Raw genomic sequence first — 25,659 nt, 5'->3', positions numbered from 1 at the left:
AGTAAATAGAAACATTATGTTACCAATAATTATATTTATTAAATAACAGTGACTGAAATAAGGAACAATAATTATAATCCCAACATGAAAACAATTATATAAATAGTAATCTAGTACATTATATTACATTATACTTCTAAATTGACTTAATAAATGAAATCATTCTAAGAAAAATTATCAATTATATTTGATCAAGGCTACTTGAATGCATTTTTGGTGTTATTAAATATATGAAACATCTTATGTAGAATAATGTGGTTTTGTTAGTTTTTGTCCCTATTCTGTAATTACGAGTTGAAAATCTACCTATGATCCAATAACTGATAATATAGTATATTTTTTTATATTATAATATTATTATGTACATATATTTCTATGCGTATAGTATTGTTTTATGTTTCCACCAAGGCATTATACTACATTGTATGTTACTAAATGAATTTTTGGAATTAAACAGATAGACGCTCGTGAATTATTAACTAAATTGAAATATATTTATTATTTATTATTGCAAACAGATTATACGCGTTTATAACAATAGTAACATTTTTAATATAACAATAGTAAACTTTCGTGCTACATATATATATATATGTACAATTTATACTTTCAACTTTAGGTGCTATTAATTATCGAAGTGTAGTTTCTTTAGTCATATCAAACGATTCATAAATATACAGAGCGAAAGATACAAACAAAGACAGTTTGCGTGAGGTGTTACTTTTCTACAAGTACGCGTTGTCTGTGTGGGTGCACAATATATAACAATTTTTTCTTTGATTGATTAAAAGGATAAAATATATGCACCAGAACGATGAAATCGACATTCAAGAAAAACCGTTTTTTATACTACAAACCCATTGCCGTTTCTTTGGACCACGAATTAGGTTCTACCTACTTGCCTGTAATAAGTTATAGAAAAAAATACATCTTTTAACTAGGCCGAGATTCCACTCGGTAAGTTACATTTATGTATCTGCAAGTATCCTTTTCTTAACTCGCTTCACTTTTTTTTATATATATGAAAATGAATTTTTCTTGTAACTATGTCATATCACAGGACTATTTATTCTCATGCAGTTTTATCACATATCAGTAACACTTACTCATTATTGCAAATACTCCCATTTAATTATATATTAGTACTATTATTAGTGTAACTCAAACTCAATGCATAGTTATCACAATATCTTACTCTGTAATGATATATGTATTTATCTATGGCAGAAATGTATATCTACTTCTATGCTATAATATGCAATGTATTTTATGATACGTAAAAATAAAATAAATTACTAATATAAGTGCCTACAGCGACAATATTTACATTACAAGAGACAAAATAACTAAACCCACAATAGTAGTGGACTGCTAGAGTGTGTTCAATGGGTTTTGATGGCTATCCGCTTCTTTTATTAGATTTCGTCGATGGCGACATCGCATTGCACTTTTTCCATAGTTATACTGATAGTTCCGAAAGGCTCGTTTTGTTTGGCATGTATTACGAAAGTCATGAGATCCAATTAATGCTAAAATAATTTTTATATAATATTTAGATTTTAAGCTCTTATATAAAATATCTGTATATCGTCGTGTGGTACTACATCTATAAAAGCGTACCTATTATATAAAGAAAAATACAAGCGACCAATATTTTCCGTTCCGTATCCAAATTGCAAAACGGAACAATATTGCTTTCACCCAGCTGTCAAACTGTCTATCCATCCGTTTACCACTATTGTAAACGAAAGATACTGATACCGACAACAGTGCTATTGGAGCGTCATCTGCGCAGTAATTAGTATATTAATTTTCCTATGAATATTATAAGATTATACATATAAGAGTCAAGAAGTAAGAAGTTGCCATTAATAAAAAGTAGTATCTACTTGTGCATAACTGCATACGATCGTATATCGCACAAAACAAGTTTTCAAGACGTTTGTTGGTATGGCAACTGAGCAAATAACCACTATTACGTACGGATATCGTTATAAAACTGAAATTAAAGTAATTTCTTATAAATAGATCATGTTATGGGATACATTTTTATGATATTTGACAAGTAACGATTCCCTCGGCCATGGAGAGGCAATGTTCAGTTTAAACATTTTTATTTGTTTTTTCAATCTTCACATGTTAAAAAACGTCTAAATCGTAACGTGTATGTAATTTTTGTGTTTGTTTATAATTGTAGCTTAAGTATAGATGTTGCCATTTTCGTTACTTATTGACCAACTAATGTCCCCATGATGACTTCTTCTCGGTTTTGGTATTGGATTTGGGGATGAAATGTCGTTCTTATCAGATAATTGCTTTGTATCTGAGGACGCCCGCTTTTGTACAGTAAATTGTACATCATCAGCAAGTGCTGTATTAAGTTTACTTATTTCTCTTTCAAGATTTCTAGTGGCTTCATCGATTTCCATAAATTCTTTTTCGGTGTTTGAAATTGCGCCAACGCTTTGTTTCCTTGAAGTATTTTCATACACTTTGCATACTACTTTTTGCGGTCCGTCGTTCCCATTATCATCAATATATAGTTTATCGTCGTTTAAATTTATATCGTAATGTACATAACTATCGTCCGATGTATTCGTGAGGCTCTTGCTTCTTTTATTGGAGAGTGCATGAAAGTCTTCCAAGTTTCCTCGTCTCAGCTTAATGTCGTCTTCATTAATGCTTGAATTTCTTCTGTATTTTACAATGTTTACTTTGGCAAATTCCGTATTATTAAGAATGTCATCATTTGAATCTGCATGTCTTATTGTGTCTTCGGTATTTTGCTGTGTTTTTGGCTTGTTAATTTGTGTTATATCGGCATCTTTTTCTAAGGCTTGACTATTTACGGAAGTACCCGTATGAGGTTCCTTGTTGGATTCTTCTTTAATGCTCTCAGATGCAGTAAATTCCTGTATCTTCTTGTTTAGGTCTTCGTCTTCAACAATTTTTAATTCAATGTTACAGTTTATATCGTCTAAATCATCGTCAGCATTGGGTTTTTGTTTTTCATTGACTGATGTTTCATTCTTTACCTAGAAATCACAAAATGCAAATGTTATTTTAAATACTGTATTTACACTGTTTAATGTCGCAAAATATTATAAAAATAATATTTAATAAGTGCTTAGTGAAAAAGAATTCTATATTAACGACAAAGAAATGAATGAATCGCATACCCTGGTTATAAAGATAGGTAAATAGACCGAATCGTTTGACTGTTATGTCTTATCGTAGTATTATAATAATAGCTACATAAATGTTAAGTACCGAAATATCAGCAGTGACTGCGGCCCTTGGTGGCAAGGGAGCAGTACGCTTTTTACGGCGTGGTGCTCTCACGGGTGGAATTGGTTCGTCTTCATCAAACGGATTTGTACTCCCTACGCTCGTCCGCGAGCCTGATATTTCACTGCGAGCCATGCGAGGTGTGCCACTGAAATTAAATATAGGAATTACGGAAAATAAAACGGTATATAATAGTATACCTCTATGTTAGCATTTTTAAAAATATTATGTCCCCCCCCGTCCATAATTGGAATTTAGGAAATTGTCAACGGATTACAGTTAGTAAATTGGCAAATCATATAATGAAAAACTGAAATTAAAATACCAAATAATTTTTATAAACATTTCTCTATATTAATTTATAATTTTACTTTAGGGATAAAACAGTCATTTAAGAATTTGCTAGTTTCATTAAATTTGGCAACGCAATGTATATTATATAATATTGCATTTAAAAGGCCCAGTGCGAAAGGGTTAAACTCGTGTCGTATCCATTTTCGAATTGACCCCCTTAAAAATGAAATTCCCTCCCTGTCGGGCTAAACGGAAATAATAACATCATATTCTACTTTTGAAGGTTTCAATTACAATAAATAGTACTTCCACTGAAGCTCTAATTCCTACAACAACTGTCTAGCCTACATTGATGATAGGCTAATTGCTCTCCTAGCAATAGACGACGTCAATAGATACATACTGTACATTTAGTAGTATTAGGTAGGTAGGTTAGGTAGGCAGAGTACACCTGTTCTACAATCCAAGCAACTTTGTAAGTTTCGGTTGAAGGTAGATGAGATAATGAAGTGAAATTACAGGTTATGGATTTTGACATCCTCGTTATCATGATATCGTGATATCATGATAACGAGGTGCTATTCATGTAACTTTTTTTATACCACGATGGTGACAAACATGTGTACGGCCCATTTGATGGTAAATGGTTATCATAGCCTATGGACGCCTGTAGCACCAGGGATGTCACGTGCGCATTGTCGACCCGTAAGAAACCTTAATATACTCTTCTTAAAAAACCCTATGCTGCAATCTCGCGAGAAAACCTCAGTAGGTAGTTCAGCCCACAATCTAAGTGTACGCGGGAGAAAGCTTCTCTAACACCGTACTGTCCGAGACCAACTTAGGGTTAGACTAGGGTCTTAGCTGATGCTGAATTGTGGTCCGTCAGCATGATTGCCATTCCAGTTACATAAATGAAAAAAGAATGAATATCATGTAGTACAAAAGATGATGTATTAATCATTAGTAGTATGCATGAGTATATTACATATATTATACCTACAATGCAGCGCACTTTGGCCATTCATTGTATCTATTTACATAACAATGTAAGCAAATTGTTTGTGCATTTATGTGATATTTGACCCTAGGTCAATGTTAATAAGGTCGTATTATTTTTATTACGCCTATATTTTGTTCTCTGCGTAATACTACCTGAGATAAATAATTAATAACAAGGATGAATCGCTGCGAAGAAATTACGTATAGTCCGAAGAGACTCCACAGATCTTGATGTTTTTAATGAGTGACTACAACACATAAGAAAGAAAATATATACCGATATATATTTTCTACCGATATATAGAAAATTTATATGTATTTAATGGAGTAAATCTAGATACCTACATAACGTTAATTTAATATTATAGTTACGTTATTTACATTTTGCGCAGTTAGCAATACTATGGTAATTGTAAATATGTTAATTACTATGAACGCAATGTTATCGTGTATCATCACATTCATAGGGTTACATTTTGGAACAAATATGTATAATATAATCAAATGTGTATAATTATTTTGTGGTAAATAAAAATATTCTAATATCCTAAGAAGAGTATACTGAATTGTGGTTGAGAAAAGTATTCTTGTGTATGAAATAATAAAATTAGATTCATCCTTGGTATATCAATAACATAGTCCAATCACCAGTCTATTGTATTTATTTTTAAAGCTTAGTGAGTGAGAAGAAAAGAAAAGACAATTAAAGATAATTCTAGTATGCTATGTCTTCTGAAAGTAATGTAATTTGACTATACCAATATATAGTACTAGTACTTTATACGTTTAGGTATGCTCTAATTTTCTTTAAACGCAATTTCTAAGTTTCCCTAAGCAATAATGTATCCGGTATAATTTCACAGTATTTGATTATTACCTAGGCGTGTTGACTTCATAGTTGCTAGAGCTGCGCAGGCGTTCTTGGAACCGGGAGCGTGGTAGGGGCGTCATGGAACCACCATACACGTACCGATCAGCTCTCTCTGCTGCTCCTATGGTGGTACGGGCTGGATTCGTTGATGTATCTAAAAAATATAAAGGGTTCTTGTAATAACTGTATCAATTAGGCTATTATTATTAATGTGGGTAGCGACCTGTGCGTTATATATAGATAATGGAATAGTAAACTGGCCTTAGGCCCATAGGACGACTGTCATTTGATGACTGTCAAGTACCATGGTATCCAGGGTCAACATAGATATCAAAAGTATATACTTTCACCTTGAGATAATTGAAACTATACAAAATCATTCATAGAAACCATCGCATCCATATTGCAAAAATAGCAGAGAAAAAAATTTCTATACGCACTAATAATAGAGGTCGACATTGCTCTCAATGAGACATGTCGTATTATAACGGGCTGCCTCAAACCAACACCCCTAAATATGCTGTATCCACTCACAGGAATTGCTCCACCAGATGTTCGACGACAGGTGTTGTGCGAGATGGAAAAAAGGAGACAAGAAACCGATTCCCGCCACCCACTTCATAACCACACTATTCCCGATGTCCGCTTAAAAAGCAGGAAGAGTTTTTTAAGAGGGACAAGTGCCTTGACCAACGACCCACATAAAGCCAAAGTAGACTTATGGAAGTTAAATCATCCTGCTCCTTTGGACTTTATCCAACCAATCGAACACCTGCCCCCAGGTAGCGACCTGCAATGGCCCATTTGGAAATCGCTCAACAGACTACGAACCCAGATGGGCCGCTGCAGGTACAACTTGGTAAAGTGGGGTGCCGCTTCAAGGGAGGCTTGTGACTGCGGAGCGCCATCCCAGACTATGGCACACCTGCTGGCTTGTCCTTTGTGCCCAGCAGTCTGCACAAGGGGGGACCTAAGGGATGCGACGGAGTGTGCAAGGATTGTCGCGGCGTTCTGGGGAAAATATATTTAAATATATGTATTTGGTTGCCGTTGAAACGAAGAAGAAGAAGAAGAAGGCACTAATAATATAAAGAAATTCGTTTGTAATGAATAAATTGAAATAATAGTTGACCAATATTAAAAATTCCATCAATAATTGATGTAGCGCCGCGAGTAGTAATAAATAATTTGTTACTTTAATACTCACTTTGAAAATTTCTTCTATACTCAATACCACCGTTGGCACCGTTCACCGATGTGTTGCGGGGCTTAATATCTTTTTCTTGTGGCGGCTCTTTCTTTCCTTTCTTCATAAATGACCGTAAACTCCTGAAAGTGAATAGTTATTTCATTTGTAAATGAATGTAAATTGATATTACATGTCGTGATAGTTTGGCCCACTTTAATCTCGAGAAGTATATATTTTATATAGTATATATTTATATATTTTATATATAATATAGAAATAGGTATAACATACATATAAGAAAATAGAAAACAAATCTATTTTAGTTTCAATACTTTTTTGAGTGCGTCAGGACTTAGAGGTTACTACCCTGAGTCAATTTGAGTCCTTAAATTTTGGCAGATACCAAAAAAAATCTCACTCTCCGTTGAAGGAAATCTAATATATAAAAAAAATAATCCCAGTAACGGCGCCGGTAGGTTCCAGCTCTTCCTCTTCAGATTCAAAATATACCTACCGAACGAAATGTGAGGATTTCAAGTGTAGTTTTCACAACAACACCGACCGTTGACAATGCCTCTGATTATATATGATATCAGTCTAATAATATCTATGATAACAATCGCGACGGTATGTTTGTTTAGTTGTTTTTAATGTATGATAATGGAGAGGTGCACTCCTGCGCTAACGGTACCTATACGCTGGCGCGACTCCAGTGGAGGATGACAAACTGATGATAAGATCAAATTGATATGAGATGATATATTGTTTGCAATGGGTTAATTAGCCATCATTACTAACAGTCTAATTTCTAGGTCTCTCGCAGGACAATCTAATGATATGGTATGGTAGTTGAAGAAGCTGCCGGCACCAATCAACATTCGCTGTTACTCCAGTTAGCTCATGATTACGGCTAATGCAATCTAGTTGAAACATCGAGAGAGGTTAGAGAGAGAGAGACTCCATATAGAGAGAGGTTGAGGAATTTAAACCCATCCATTCGCATTAGCAATCGTTACGTTATGTGTCTGATTATTTAATATGCAAATAAAAGCAATACTTTTGGCGCAAGTTCTTCATATTACAGTACTCTTACTCAAAACCTAAATATATACGTATACAAACGTGGCCTCATTACTATATTGTTATACCTAATAATAATATAAACATTCCTCATTCTTGTATAAACAAATATTCAACTAAAATATACTCAGTGGTAATAAGTGGTCTTGTGTGACTCACTGGGTTATTATGTTGCTTCATGGTAAAAAAAGGTAACATATTTTGGATAATGTTAGGAATAACATTACAATACTATAACATAACAAACAAACTAATAGGGTCAATAGTTCTTATTAGTACTTAGTACCAATTAATGTAGGTAAGGTGTAATTCTACTAGATATTATTTGATTGCTCGACAGCTTTTTCATTGAATACATATGTAAGTACATTACAGCTTTCGCGTTGTTTTTTTTTTAATTCCAAACCTACCTGGCTTACAGCCAGGTATAGTCTTGATGAAATTTTGTCTAGAGCGTCATCGCATAGTGATTTACTACAAAACGTCGCAAGTTCAAATCTGGTCGACACAATAAATCCTGATGTGTCAATTTTTTTCTGTCTCCGGTGAAGGTAACACCGATATTAAACCAAAAATTACTTCCATATGCCTTCATATACCCAATGAAAACTGGGCAGATCAAGTGTCAACCACAATATTGACAGTTGATAATGACTCTCCTTATCGGAGATAACAATCGTGATGGTAAGAAGGTATCCTCTGGTATGTGTTTTTGTTACTTTAGTGTTACTGCACGTACCGTGTTCGATATTGTTATTTACTGTACTGTACGTGAGAGTTCACGATCGAGTAACGGATGTCTGTAGGCGCAACACTGACAAAAGTAATGGAAGTTTAGTGCACTTGATTCCACTTGAGCGGCCGCAATTGTGCCGTGACGGGCGGATGGAAGAACGACCATCATAATATCGCCCACAGACAGAATATCTTGCACACTATGCTTCTGGAACTCGCCAGGTGTTCAATAAAACTTTTAAATGTTACAATATTAATATGATCATCAATCAAATAAGAACTGCTTGTTATTATTAGTAGAATAGAAATTCATCTTTGTAAAATCTTTGAGGACTTAAATACGAGTAGCGTCGAGGATCGACACAAACAAACAAACAAGTTTAGTGAACTGTTTTAGAACATTTCCTTCTATTATGAACTGCGAATCTAATATGCACATTATACCTACAAGACTTAAGAATACTGATTCCTTTGTTATCTTATATATAAAACTCTCGTGTCACAGTTTTCGTTCCCATACACCTCCGAAACAGCTTGACCGATTCTCATGAAATTTTGTGAGCGTATTTAGTAGGTCTGAGAATCGGCCAACATCTATTTTTCATCCCCCTAAATGTTACGGGTAGTCCACCTACGCACCTATTTTTTTTTTTTTATTTTAAGGCAAAACAACGTTTGCCGGGACAGCTAGTTTTAATCTAATATTTTAGTTACTTGAAATGATATGAATTCATGTTTCTGAATTTACTATAAAACGTATACTAACGAATTTACTATAAAATTTTGTATTGGTAAATTGAGTTTTATACTGCAAAAATTTTAAATTACTTAGACACAATTCTGAGACAACTTAAAAAATATTTATCTTATCAATGAAAATCAACAGGGTAAGGGGTAGTCATGTGTCCGATGAAGTCCGATCCCCTAATAAGTCTATCTATTAGATAAGTGAGGAATAAGTAAAAATAAATAATAATATAATAAATAGTTCAGACACAATAATTTTACTTTACATGTAAATTTAAAATATTTATATTTGAAACATTGAAGAAATCGCTTAAGAATTACTCAGCTATAAATTTGCTAAATTCTGTTGTAACTTACATATTTTTTTAATCAGCGTGTTAAAGGATTAGTTGAATTTTAATATTATGTATAAAATACGTGAATTCAAACTCTAATGTATAGTTCTATAAACAGATATCTCGGAACTGTCTGTAACTGATAATTAGTTGTGATGTCAAGTTTTTTGTTATCTACACTTTTTTGGTAAGATTTGTTATCTACTGATAATATATTTCAAGACATTAAATTAATAAGAAATATATCATTATATTTCTGTGTATATATCTGTTTAGATATATATAGATATATGTAACCTACTTAGATAAATAGGTATAGTGCTTGCTGCGGAATAAGTAATTTATAGATATCACTGTAAATATGTTTTTTGACATTTTGAACGCATTCGTTAAAAAAATGTAATAGTAAGTTTATAATTAAACCATCTTATCTTTATATAAAAATTACCTGTCACGTTGTTTGTCGCGATGTACACTTTTAAACTACTGAACCGATTGCAAATTTGATTTCCATATTGTGTGCAATTTGATTCAACTTGAAAGATAGGATAGCTTACATCTCAATTTATAGTCTCAATATTGTTATTCAAGAACCTTAACAGCAACGCGTGGCCATGTCTGCTAGTAAATATGTATATTTATACCTGTAGTTATTGCAAAAAGTTGCCTGTGTGATTACCAGAGTCTTTCTTATTATACCGGTCAAAAAATCCCATCGAATGTATAGCCAGAAGGAGTATAGGGCTGGATATTCAATATATTCGAGTTTACCAATACCCTATTCTAGCAGTTTCCGGGCTTCTCTCCGCGCCTTTTCTTCTAAAGTTCTTCCCATTTTCTCCACATTTGAGTTATAACTGATAATAAGAAATTGAATTTTTTCCACGGATAACAGTATATTGAAGAAAAATTCTTAAATAACTACTATACTATAACATAAAAATATGCTTTGTAAGCTACGTTTCTGTGGAAGGGCAGTGAAATATGGAGAGATGACGTCTTAGTCCTCTGAAATGTTAACGTATAAATAACGCAGGGTATCATGGGCGCCAAATTATAATTTAATATCCGTTCTGCTATCCAGTACCGCATGATCAGATGGGCAGTCTGCTTGTTTGCCATTCCAACATAATAAAATCCATTCACACTCCCAAATAAAGGTGATTCAAATCGACTGTTTTATGATGTTAGGTAATATGACATTTTGTAATCGAAAGGATTTACTTATTTCTATCTTCCATACTAACTAATTTAGTCACTTGTTTCAGTGGAGTAATTATTTTGAATTTAGTTTAACCTTCTATATGGCTTGTTAAGGACGTTGATTGCTGAAGACTCGCAACGTTGCATACTACCTTATCTACGTTTGTATTATCTGTTAGTTAAAATAAATCAAAATTATTAACAAAAATCTCTTTTGTTGATAACGTAAAAATATGTTTGAAATCTTAGCAAAATATGAAATACCTATACTTATGTATAAATTTTGATGTATATTATGATATGTATATTATGATATATATATATATATATATATGTATATTATTATTTTAAAAATTGATGTTTTTAACTATGCAATGAAATCGTTACAAATTTCAGTACAGAATATTCTTATTTGTTTTACGCCTTAGCGTAAGCATAAGAATGTTCTGTACCGAAATTTTTCTTATGTAAGTACCTAAATAATCATCCTGCCAATTGGCTAACAGCTTGCAGTCGAGAGATAAAGTAATGATAATGTTGTTATTCTAAACTCTGACTATGAAATATAAATGCGAGGTCCTGTATATCACTATACGACAAGGTCAAATGTAATGACTTTGCATTGCAGATCATCTTCACGCCTAGCATGTTTATGAGTAGTTTATCGTTTATGTCAGTCATACAAATGCAGAGGATGTAAACAACTGTATGTTGAGTGCACACCAGTTTGACCCAGTCGTGAACTTATTCAACACGATTAAACATCTAATTCATTTAAGAAGATGATGCAGTAAATTAATTGACGCAAACCAACGTATGTTCGAGTAGATAAATGAACAAGTGTGGATACAATTAAGTCGTTTAGTTCTCAAGAGTAATTAGCAATTTACCTATTATCTAATATCGAAAACAGATGTAAAAATCTTATTTTAAACAACTCTAGAACACTAACACGTGGCAAAAATTTTTGGTCTTTACATAGATACAACCTTCAGAATTAATTTTACTTGTACGAGACAATTAGTTATTTTATTGGGTAGGGTCCGTCCGGCAGGGAAAAATATAAATACAAAAAACTTTACATTCATAAGTGGCTAAAATGTCGTCCATGAATAAATGATTTTTGATTTGATTTTACGTGTTTAATATTCCAGAAGTTATTAATATCAGACACAGTATGGTATATCCACTCTACCACAATCATTACAAATAAACAACGAATTTTACTTAAGACAAAAATATATTTTTATTTCACCTCGTTAAAACCAATTTGTATACTAAAGCTCTTGTAAGTAATTAGAAAAAGCATTTTCTAGATATTCTTATATAAAGATTATTATTTATATTCGTTGAATTCCATTGCGTGATAGCACGTTTAACGTACGAGTACACACAATCCGTTCTTTTATATTCTTGAAAGGTTAGGACCTTTGAAGGTAGTGTTAACGAACAAATTTCATCTAATGGAATTATGACCATATGAACACCACATGACCTAGTTATATGTACTGAAACATCATCAGTGTAATTACCTACACTGCAGATGTTTCATCATAATATCGCTAAACAAATGACTCACGTTATCCTCTTTTATCTTTTCTGAAGTCATTCTTTAGCATACAACAAGTGTACTTTGTACATTGTTTAGTATTAAAATAAATGAGTAAGTGACAGTTATTAGATGCATTATTCAGTAATTATAAACACTTCTTTGTGTTTCAATGACCAGCAAAGGTCTTTAAACTTTCTATTTTATAGGCATTTAAATACGTTATACATCATTGACAGGTTTAATTTTATTATTTTAAATACTACTTGTATTCGGTTTTCTGTTTCTCCCGTTTTTATACCATGTAGAGTAAGTTAATTTCTTCCGAATACCGATACATACATATATAATTTGTTTACGTTTAAATTATTAGGTGATGGCTGATCTCGCGACATTGTAACATTAAATTACATAGACTATAATGTAAATTGATTAGAATAAAACAAACAGCAAATTTTATGTGAAGCTTATCACAATAATTTAGTGAAAACCGCACTCAAATCATTTAAGTCGTTTCTGATATTAACGCAGATAAAACACAAAGAATCTAAGGATTAATGTTTTGGATTATGTTACCATGATAAAGTCCCCCAATAATAGTTTTTTTCTCATTTATGTTTCCACGTTCAGAACATCTACATTCTTAAAGAATAAGGAGGATTCTTTATTCAGAACTATAATTTGAATACTAGAGTAGAATAAAAAAAATGTGGCTTAATATGGTCACATTTTTTTATTCTTCCTAAAATTCGGAAAGCAGAGTCCTCACAATAAGAACGAGAAAGAAACTTGCGTGTTGTTCTTTTAAATTATTATATTTATTGACGGGCTCGGTGGTCTAGCGGTTTTGCACACTTCAGATGGTCGCGCGTTCGATTCCTCGCACGGCATAAACATTTGTATTAATGAGTATGATTATTTGTATAGGTCTGGGTGTTCTCCATGTGTAATGTGTATGTATTTACAAAAAAAATATGCATTTGTATCAGTTATCTAGTATCCATAACGCAAGCTTTAGCTAGCTTAACTTGGGTCTAAATGTAAATGCGCTGTGTGAATTGTCCTGAGATTATTATTATTTTATTTAGCTGAGATTTAGCTGAGATTATTATTATGACAATTATTATACTTATGTGCGGATATAGATATCGAAATGTAATGTTTAGGACAAGCCGGCGTGATTCATAGACAACTTTTTTCAGACCGTTAGCCTCATGCCTTTTGGAGATTCTCACAGATAGTCAATGGATGGTAATGGCTAGAGACCGCATTATGTAGCGAAGTAGAAGTAGAAGTAGAGAAGATTTAAATTTAGTGATAAAGATCAAAATCAGATATAGACGGACTGCACAGAAGTAGTGTGCAACCCGCTATATCCGATTGTGATACCCAAATTGAATCAACTCTATTCTTTGTTAATTTGGATCTTGCTATAGGTACCTCTATTTGACTCTATTAACCGCTTCCTATAATTCCGCTTTTAAGAGACCAATGAATGTATCTTGTTACTGTTTTGTAATTACCTGATATGAATGCTCATAAATTAAACCGAAATTACAATAATTAAAAATTAGAATTTGCATCTTGTATAGACATAGAGAATGGACATGTTAATCAAACTAGACTTACTTATTTTATGACAAGAAAGGACTTTGTGTATTTACATTTTTGATGTTTTGGTATTAAGACCAGAAATAGACGAGGTATAGAATGATACAGTTTATTAATAAGTATGTTACTAAATGAGATAAGTATTTTAATATTTACTGTAAGTAGAAATAAGAATTTGAACTGTCAATTAAGTATATTATATACATTAGTACTATGTTGAAAAAGTAATTAATAAATAAATATATAATCAACATACAAACGACAGTTGCTGTTTATTATACATGCCATTGTTTCGCAACCGCGACTGTATGTATGTAGGTACCTACATAGAATTTAATTATTCATTATGTGTGACACCAGCCATGTGATCTTCGATGTGTAGGTATTGCCAGAAATTTGCGTTCGTTCTTGGCTTATGAACTTAAACATAAGTATACATTCCACTATAAAACGTATCATCCTTGCAGTATTGTGTTACTGTGTTGTCTGCTTAATAAATATAAATTGTTCCAGACAAACATGAAGGTTACAAATATAACAGTGAGTAGTTGTATCATTTATTGAATAATTTATAAAAAATCATCTCAATTGCGAGTGAAACGATAATATCTAATATTATAAATATACATTAAAAAATAGCTGTATTCGATTGTCTTTTCTCTGCATACTTCTCAACCACGCAACGGGTTTTCATTTAATAGGTATATGTACATTCTTCCGGCGGTTTTATGCATATACATAATATGTATAATTAATGGTTGTATTGAATGTGTATATTTAAGTTATGACATAAGTATTTATTACTTAGCGGAGTTCGTCTGCTTATTAAGATATTTAAGGTTAACTGTCCTCGTTCCATTAAATCCTTTATTCGTAAGAAGGAAACAAACAGACAGATTAACTTTTACAATACCTATCAGTAGTTACTAAAAATATTCGGGGAAAATAAATTGATAAATACCTACCTATTCTTATGGGAATGTTATCTTCCCATTTAGATTATAACTAATATATATAAACAATCCTAAGGAATAGGACCTAATTATGTAACTATGTTATGAACATATATTAATTCTTACGGATTAAAAGTGGCCGGTTTTGTGACGTTTTATTAATAATTTTAGAGTTGCAGGTGCGAGCGGTTCGCATGTGTTACGGTTAAATAGTTCGTATATTACCACAAAATTTTAGGTTTTAAACAGTTGCAATTAATAATATTTCTGTATAAATCACACAGCGCCATCTAGCCCCAAGCATACATATAGTCGCATATTTTAGGATATACATATATTGAACTATATATACTAAAAATTGAATATTGGTATTATAATTTTAATGATAACAATATAATAAGACCTCTGTTTGAACAACAAACAACAGTAATTAAAACATATGATGTAGTTTGGATTTGGGCCAACTCCATTCGATTGCTAGGGACGTAGGTAGGTAATGTTTGTTCGTGGAAATATAATCACAGTAAATTTACTATTTCCAGATCTTTCAGTACATATAAAATAGAGGTTGATGTCAGGGTCAGAGGCCATAACATTGATTAAACAATTTTGAGTTACAAGATTACACTAGTTTTATTGACTACTAGGACGCCTATGGACTGTTGACGCCTAGGGTAGGTGTAATCTAGTTTTACTAGATTACACCTACCCTAGGTGTGCTTCACTAATATATAGAGTGAGTGAATATATGTTATTGGTTAGTAATGTTAATTATCTATCCTATCTATCTAATGCCATACTTTAAAAAATTAGTTCCTTTTGCTAGAGCTGCTTTTTCTATTAATTTCCTTTCTAGAATGTCGGATTGATACAAAAAAATACTGATCTGATGAGCTGAACGATCTAGTATAGCACTTGTAGTTATTAAATAATCAAGAGCAGTATATAATTGTCTATTGGCAACTGCGATTTCTTGTATTAAAGATAATTGAAAGAAGTACATACATATTATTGCGTTGATTGTATGCTGTTGGTTTATCAGTAGGTAAATATTATCATAAGTATGTATGATATATAGTACCATTAGTTAGGTGTATTAAACGAAAACTAAAACATATACATATTTATAAAACTGAGACTTGATATCGAAGATAACTACCAGTATTTCATACTGCTCCTTTTTATAGTCCCAGCAAAAGCAAACGTTCATCTTCGATTGAAGAGACTAACTACGTTTGTACTTTTAATGTTCTCAGACTCTAAAATTTGGGCTCATATTGGGTTTCCTCTATAACACAAGATCGGGGAGAATTGGAGTATTTTTAAAATACTGCAATATTTACTACATCAATTTGATTGTTAACATTTGGATCGATGTTGTTGTCAACATTTAGATTTTTAAATCAAAAGCATCTACAATTTTTATGTAACTTATAGGTAAATATTGTTTTTTATTTATAGACCATGTTAAAAAAGCTAATGGTTTATATGACAGTAAGCGTAGTAACCGTTGCCTATGTACATGAAAAGCACCACGGGCATCATTTAATACCCGTGGTGTAGTCATGCCTTGCCGTTCCAGAGGACTAAGTTGTCATTAGTACATATTGTGTATTTCTACTACCTTATCTCAACCTTCAACGGAAGCACAGCTTGGCGTGTGAAATAAGTGAGACTCAAGTACTCATACAGATGACTTTGTACAAGTACAAAGTTTTGGTTAACATTATAGACACTATACAAATATCCTGACGTTAAACGCAACAGAGTACGTTTTATTCTTCTCATCCAAAACTAGCTAGCTAGTAATAGGTACTTCTCTAAAATTTTGTAGGTACCTATATGTAAATGCTAACTTCAAACAATTCTAAAAAAAATTAGCAGAATTTTTAGATCAATTACTTTTAAAGTAAAACAGGCTCATTAATTAGTTATCAGGTATTAATTGCCTTAGATTTAATAGGTGGTAAAAGTATGAAATCACCGGCAAGTGTGCTGAACTATTAAGTGGGTTACCGTAACAGACTCGCAACCGTAATACATCGAGTTTCAATGTACGGTTACAATAGATATACTTAAATAAAATTAAATGATAACGATTGTCATTACCTAGACCTGTTTACCTATGTGTTTGTCACTTTATAAGCGCAACTTGTTGTAATACAGTATGCTATATATATAAAAATATAAGGTGTTCAGTAACCATTCTCTAGCTGTTGTTAATATATAGTACTTTATAGAATCTGTAGTATCTTTGTGAATTAGGTAATATAAATAACGTTCTTACGTTATTTAATGTAAGTACTTATTTTGTTTCGGACGTGTATCGTACACTAATTGATTAATTGTTTAGACTAGAGTTATCGCTTCTTTGGCATATACGGCCTTTATAGGGGCATCATTGCCCCTGATTTTAGTGTGAAGGTCGTTTACTATTTATATACGCGACAATTCTAGCCTATACAGTCATACGATTATTTTTCTTGTACATGCAAACAAACAAAAATCGGCATGTTGGAAATACCATGAGAAATCGGTTTTAATTTCTCTATTTCGCTATTAAGCATCCTAAATCGTTTTGTGTGTGCTCAGAAACAATATCCTACACAGGATAACTATCTTAGGTCCGATATTGCTTCCGATTTTAGCATTGTGTGTAATCTGTCTTAGGCAATAGCGTAATTGCCAAGGTTTAAACCAATAATTAGGCGATAAGAAATAGATATAAAGTTTTAGAGCCGACCGAATTAACTGTACCGTATATAACTACGAGTACCTACGTAGCTATTTCTGTTTTGGAATCAGCCATTCTGTTAAGAGTATGGTATTTTGTGTGTAATTTTAAACACGTATTATTACTAATAAAATATCAATCACGTACGAGTTTTAAAACAACACATGACGCATGTTATGTCTGGCATGTCCTTATGACAGCGTATAACTACAAATAAACATTCTATTATTGAATATTAGATACTGATAAAAAGGATATTTATATACAGAAATTTAAGTCCATGTTTAATATTGCTGGTTATAGATAAAAAATATCAACCACAAAATTGATTATTATCTTCAGTAGGTATATTTTTATGAACCTAATACTACATCCTCTTATACCGTACAACACTTATGAGAAATCAATTCAAAGGCTTCTTTTATTCCTGCCGAAAAGTATATAGACAATTTATACAGATACAAGGTTTATAAAAGAAAGTGATTCTGTTATTTTATAAAATCGTCGTGTCAATATTAAATTAATTTATCTATTCTAAAAGAGACAAAGTTATGAGTTTGTAGGTTAGTCTACTGAACCGATTTAAATTCTTTTGCAAATAGAAAGCTACGCTATTTATGAGTTTTATTAGCTACATATATAACGCTACGATAAATAGGAGTGGAAATGCAATTAAAAATGTTGCAAAAACAGGTAAAATGCAAACGCAAACGTAGACTAAGCTGCGCAAGTCATCTAATTTGATATAAATACATAGGTACATCTCTAGGCAGTTTAGGTAGGTAGGTAATTTGATAACTTTAGACTTATCAGATTACATTATATCGGTTTCAATTGGTTATTTTCCAAAAAAATAACTGTTCTATTCATAGCTCCAAATTGGAAATTAATACACAAATCAGAATACAATATTTCAGCAACACTAAATTATTTTCAGCTTTATAGACTATCAGCATTATAAATTTCATCGACTTTACACAAAGATGGGTTCAGATCAGAATCACAAAACCCAGAAAACAAATCAGATATCTTCGAATTATTTATTTGACATAATTGTATGAAACTGATTTAATCCAGCTAGTAAAGAAATAATTTGTATTGTAGTTACCTTTATTACTTTACTTGGGCATTTGTATTTCGCGTTAGTGTAATGAATCATTATTATATTATATATTTTTGTGCTGATATTATAAATTAATTTTATACGTAAACATCTTTAATTTTTTTTATACACTGAATCTAAAAGTATGTTGTACCTACAAATGCAAAACACTGTTTGATGGGGTGCCAAATCGTGTTCACATTAACTCACTTAGTAACTGTTGTAGGTACTGCTAGTATCCTTATATGACTGATTAGAAGATACATGTCAATTGTGTTTTCGAATAAAAATAAGTATTGTTATACATGTATTTTATTATGCAACGTAATTCCCTAGTTAGGTAACTAGGTAAGTTTATAACAATCAGATTCTGGATATGCAGGATAATTTTTGTACATGGCGATAACATACCTGAGATACTGTAACTAACGCCTTTAATGACTATTTACTATAAATTTAAAATAAAAATATCTTTATTTATGTATGTCTATTACAGACTCTTATGAGATTTGACAAATCTACAGTCAGTTCGGAGTGATTTCGAGATGAGAAGAACTGACAAGAAACTCAGCTCGTATTCTTTTCAAATAAATGTTGTACATGTTTACGAGCAAATAGTGTAATCAGTGTTCGTAACCGACCAGTGACCCGTCCCCATAAGCAGCACCCGTTCACGAGTATGACGGATATAATGGCGGTACATGGGGATACATGCTACTTAATAGTATATAAATAAAAAAAGCTGAGAAACTCGTAGCTGTAGAGAAATACTCGAGTTAGACTCTCGTTATGATCGATCCTAACAAATATTTTAAACATGTTTATTGTCTTTATATGATATTTTTGGAGGCATAGAACGTCATGAACATTACTGTTGACTTCGTTGATTGACATACATCCATCAACCAGGTCAATGTTGTTGTTTTTTATTAAAATGGTTAAAAGAAAAACGTCACAAACAGATTAGACCGCTATCCTTCCATTTAAATGAATTGCAATCTATATGTAATATTATTTGTTTATTAGTTCTACATACATAGGTGTAAAAAAACTCTAAAATCAAACAGGGAATATTGTTATAATGGTTACTCGCACCTACAAACAGACCCAGTTATTTTCATATGTTTATAATTGTCAAGGCAAGGTATTTATCAGATATCGTATTGAAAGGTGAGTAACTTTGGTTAAAATATCCATATAACAATTGCTGTCGTACTGTAAGAGAATTATGTCATTAATTTAATTTTCCAGATTGATGAAAGAACGTCCTGGCTTTACATGGTAAAGCCAGGGCAGACAACTATAGTGTAATGTAAACTAAAAGAACTCTTGTAATCATATAGTGATTGTTACGACACTTATTTTAGGTATTCCAAAGAGTCATTCAATGACAATTAGCGTCTGTTTTTGAATAATTTTAGTCTGAAATTATGACGTATAACACAGGTGCGGTTATAGTCATGACACGAGTTTAAATCTTAAATAAACACCTATGCTTAACTACAATTGTCGACAACTTCATTGCAATTTCCGTATGAGGCGACGGACTCCGCAAGAATACAATGTGCCTATACTTTTTTTTCTCTTATGATGTCTAAGAGGCAATTGGGGATCAATGAATAATTTTACATTGTAATAGAAGGAGAACATAAAATAAAACTCTACAACTATAGGTAATAGTGGGCGAATATTACACTCTTGAGATTAGTGCTGAGCAAGAAGTTACATATTATATATAAATTTGTTTAAACATCAGTCTAGTTTCAGGCACTCGCTGTGGAATTTTAATGAATAATTTCAGTTACGGACATATGGATATTTTCAGGGTATGCATATAAGTAGATACTTACCATGAGTTTCTGATGTCCTTAAATCCAGAAAAACTGATGCTGTTCGATCTGGTGAGTTTTCTGTTTATAGTCCAAAATCTGATCTTATTATGGTTGTCCTCCTCCCGAAAGGGGTTTAGATGGTCAGGGTAGTTGTAGATAGAGATCGTCTTGCGAGCACCTGCAGTGGTAGCCATAATTGTCTCCAGAGGGTCACTATACAGATTTTTACATAATACACAACGAAGCACTTTGCAATTTATCAGTAGGTTGGTATGATATCGTTGGTTGGTTCACTAGCAGGTTTGATATCGTCGCTGATAACGTGTTGTAATGCTTTTATCAAGTTAGATAATAACAGTGTTTGTTTTCGTGAGTATGAAAGCAAATGATTGTATATACAGCGTCGCGGCGCTCGGCGTCGCGAGTTGAAGCAAACTAATGTACAGAATTATCGAACACATTGCCGCTAGCGCTAGCTACCACCACCACTATGTCAGATACTGCCGCGTCTCCAACTGACCACGTCATAGACGTAACAGAGAATATTACTGCATTGTAAATTTAGTGCTAGAATAAACAATGCACTGTTACCCGACGAAAGTTTCTGAAAGCAAAGTACGATATCCATGCCAAAGTAAAGATATACTTGAAATTTTTTCCCATTAACGTGTAAATTACTTAAAGAAGATACTTAATCAATACACGGTATTTATGTTTAATTACAATGCGTCATTAGTCACTTCAATTAGTTCTAATAAGATTTACTGACATTGAATGGATGCGACTTACAACTTACCAAATGTGGATAAGGTTTCATAGATGGGTAGACATAAATTCTGTAGTTTATGTATTTGCTAAAGTCTGGTGATGACGCCATGCCTGTGTCGGTCTACGTAACACGCAGAAAGGCGAAGGTCGTGTAAACTTTGGAAAATATAATAGAATAGCGCCTTGAAGTACATTAGAAGCGTAGTGTCAACTTCATCAATTATGAAATCTATGTACCTATCTAAATATGAAATTATAGGTGGAACAACTTGTAAAAAAATTTAGATAATACCCTGACCTGACCTTCGATGATGGCGGCGTTGTGGTTTAGATACACGTCTTGCGTCAAATGGAATTTTGGGTAGGTGGATACTATTCTTATTCCATTCTATTTTTTACTAATTTGTAGTAAGTTGCAACACATATTTGGATTGTCTGTTATGGTATTGTAATGTTAAAGGATATAAATAAAAAAAATGTGTCTAGCTGTATGTGATTTTGCGCTCAAGTTCAGTGTTTGATATATAATATCTGGGTAACTTATTAAAAAATTAACTAAGTTAATGTACAGGAGTATTGAAGTAAGTACGGTTCACCCTACAAGGAGCAAGCTGTGGTTGTACATTGAGCTTTTTTTTCGGACTACTCTAATGCTGTTGTCCGCAGCTGGCCTTACAGCTTCACCGGACGATAGGGGTGAGTGCAGATGGCAGTCCAAACTCGCGGAAGGACTTATGGAGCGGCTGAAGACCAACTCCAGCATGACGGTTACGACTTTAGTCTGAGTGCACCGTTAGGGGTTCGAATCTCGGCTCAGGCCGTTTTAATTTCAATCCCCGTTTGATCCATCATCATTTGTGCTGTCATTGTGCAATAATAATAATGTTCCTATTATTGCACAATAATAATCATCAAACTATCCTTGTCTAGATTTCATAATTTTATATTATTTATGATACATAAATGTATTGAATTAGAGAGAGAGAAGTAAATATATAATTTTGATTTTTGGGGAATAAGCATATGTACACTTAATTTTTTTATGATTTCGTATATATTGGTATATTGTGGTCGATGATAGCGTGACACACGCGACTTGTGAGACCTTTACCACACCCCGTAGCCTAAAATAAGACTCTGTGTTTTATTCATCGATCCACCATCATACCACGCTACATCCACTGACTGGCAATCTTTTCTTTTTATTGATTTTCTCAATTGAAGCTTTCAATAGGTGTATGCTTGATTCTAAAACATTTTTATTATTTATTAGCTACATGACGCCGCGCAGCTGTGAAATTTGGATGATGACGGATGAATTTTGATTTTACACATCTTTTATACAAGTATCTATATCTTTTTGAGGAAGTATGTACCATTGTTTCAGGAGTCAATGTCCTCTTTCATATTATGGTCTATTTTTTAAATGAAATAATATCAAAACAATTTTAAGAAATATTACATTACAAATATACATATAATACACAACCGCATCATTGATGGCAAAGATGAAAGATTTTTAAAATAGTTTATCAATAAATATATTGAAAACATGTTGTTACAATAATTTGTAAGTCTTTTTTGTTTAATTGGGATGACAAATTAGCTGACAGTCCAATCGGTGGTAAGTAGCTACCGTCACCTATGTATGTTTAAATAGTGACAAGGACATCGCGTCATTATGTGATACCACACAATGACACGATCTATCGATATCATCATAATACTCATCTATTGGCATTCCGAAAGACTAAGGTGTTATACCACCGTGCCCTGTAATTTCACTGCCATATCCTATTGTTCAACCATAATATAGCGTACCAGAATAATCCAGGACAATTCAGTACAGCCTTTCCCAAACAAATCAAAGATTGTTATGTTTAGTAGATATGACATATAAAAGTTTGTAATTAACCAAATTCAATTAAGATATTTTGATTTGATGTGACTTTTGTTATACGTATACTAGACAACTGATAGAAATAAGTAAATATATCTATATATTGTAAAACGCCCAGATTATTATGTATTGGATATACAGTCATGCAAATAAAAAAGACGCATTACGTCGATAAATTAGTAAAGGTAAAAAATTATTAGAATATATAGAAAAAAGCTGCTCTAATGAACGAGATCGACAAAATCATCTCAGTGCGAAGGAATGGGTAAGACAGATATTTCACCATTAATTAATTTTAAATTTTAGCCTTTTTTAGTCCAGCCAAATGCCAGCGACTTGGAAGGGTGCCTGTGGTGGGATGATGTCGCAAATAATAAACTTAAACTTACTATTTATATTCTGCTTTTGTTCTTCAGATTGGTATTCTTATAGGTGCGTGAAAGAGACATTTATGTGATTTATATTATTTTTTCGTTGTTAGTGAATAGCTCGATGGATTAACATTATCGAGCTTCAATATCCATATCAGCTTACAGCAGAAAAATTACCATACTTGCAATTAATGTGCGGTATCAAAATTCATCACTGCCCCAATTAAACAATTTAGTTTTAATAGATGATATTGGAATGGTGCACCCGACTGGGCTCACGGTTTACGCTGGCGGGGCACCGGTGGAGGTTGATATGATGAACATGAGATTAGGTCAGTTTGCCCCTCGTGACAAATTTATCAGGAATTTTTTATGATGGTTTCTAAGGAGAATCGAATGGAGATCAACCTGCATGGTAGATTGCTAGCAATGGGCTCAACAGTCAACATTACTAACAATTCCCTTCTCCTCATTTAAACTATTTATATTCCTTAGATTGGCCCTGCTGAATAGTTCATCAAATTGGCTTTGGCCATAGTAATCGATAAAATTACCGTTAGGTCAAAGGCACCGACGTGTTAATGCCTTACGCTCTGGAGGCACCGGTGAAGGACAAAAGACTGCGGTTGAAATCAGGTCATTTAGTACATTGTGGCGAATTAAAAAAGTATTAATGTGAATTCCAAAAGAAACCCCCTGGAGGTAGACCTGATAACAATAAGGCCAACAGTTCTTTTCTTTTTTTTATAACTCTGAACAACACCTAAAACTTCATGTTATCATGGGCGGCTGCCAACTATTTCTGCCTTCCCATTAAAATTAAATGTCATGCCTCTATAGTTTGTCATTTTTTTCCTTTATTTCATCCTTCAATCCAAACACAGAATACGTAGAAAGCTGGTGGTTGGTTGAAATAGGTGATTTTTCAATTGTTTTAATGTCGTAAGTGGGAGCAAGGGGAAGTGCATTGCGCCATCGATTTGTTACAATGTCGCCAATTTATTGACTGGGTCAGTGACTTCTGGTCATTGCTACATTAGCGTGTTGGTACAAATTTGTAACCACCGATAGAGAAGTCATTGTTATCAGTCATCTCCAAGCATGCAGCTAGTAATAATCAGGTATAAAGAATATAGGGCTTGATATTTTTTTAATACATATTTGTAATTACACGTCTATGAGAAATCGCTGTCATAATCAACAATGTTACATTAGTGCTAAGTAGGGAGGCAATAAGCCCATGGTCAGATATATAAACATGTTACAGTTTCCTGTTTAATTTAAAAATTAATGGAAACAGTAAGTCGATTATTCAAAATTTCGTTTTTAATTATGTTTATTATACTCGTATGAAGCCGCGAGCACCACAGCTAGTTAATAAATAACTATTGTAAATCACTCGATTTGTTGATTTAGTGAGTCAACATAACAAAATTGAGTGTCGAGTTGTATGTTCTGCGCAGTTTATTATAAGAATAAAAGTGGATACATGGTCATGCAAACGGTGCACCCACATTAACTTACCATATTAATTTAAACCTTAACTTAATTGTACCTGCTCAAATAGTCATCAGTGGTAGGTATTACTTTATAAAAACCGTGAACTAATGAGAAAGTAGGTGGTTACCTATCTTCAAACTGTACAAATAAATTAAGGCGTAAAACTAGACCAAGGAATTAGCATTTAGAGAACTGGGTCAAATCAAGTATTCTAGATTTCACTAGAACATCATCATTATATCTAAACTGCGTAATAATTAATTTGTTAGTACGAATCTCTTCATGTCATTACTTACCACCTTCGCGAGAAATAAGTAATAAATAAGAAATAAGGAATATACACAATAAGACTGTACTTGTCATCCTAACTTGAGCCTATGTGGTAGATACGATATTAAAACGGTATCTAACAATATCGATTAATTAAAGAATCCTAAATGAAAAAAAAATCAGTTCAGAATTCACATACAAATTATGTATCTAATACATCTAGATATAGGTATGTATGTAAAAATAAATAATATATATACCTAGGTATAATTTGGTATATTTTTAATGAAACCCTATTAATAAACTGAAAAGGTCATTTTCATTT

At 32.6% G+C, this 25,659-nt stretch overlaps 1 protein-coding gene across 1 annotated transcript; it reads right to left on the bottom strand.

Annotated features, from left to right (window-relative positions):
• Nucleotides 1-2,172: 2,172 nt before the first annotated feature.
• Nucleotides 2,173-21,025, bottom strand: LOC131845891 (uncharacterized). The gene is made up of 5 exons (XM_059195043.1): nucleotides 20,544-21,025; nucleotides 6,663-6,784; nucleotides 5,462-5,609; nucleotides 3,271-3,436; nucleotides 2,173-3,035 (listed from the first exon to the last, which is right to left on the bottom strand). Exons 1-5 carry the CDS (start codon nucleotides 20,717-20,719, stop codon nucleotides 2,199-2,201), a joined length of 1,449 nt encoding a protein of 482 aa, XP_059051026.1. The 5' UTR covers nucleotides 20,720-21,025; the 3' UTR covers nucleotides 2,173-2,198.
• Between the last annotated feature and the right edge of the window lie 4,634 nt (nucleotides 21,026-25,659).

The sequence above is a fragment of the Achroia grisella genome, unplaced genomic scaffold (assembly GCF_030625045.1).
Source record: "Achroia grisella isolate CSIRO2021 unplaced genomic scaffold, CSIRO_AGI_Agris_v1 utg487, whole genome shotgun sequence".
Taxonomy (NCBI): Eukaryota; Metazoa; Arthropoda; class Insecta; order Lepidoptera; family Pyralidae; genus Achroia; species Achroia grisella.
This window is presented reverse-complemented; position numbering and strand designations above follow the sequence as displayed.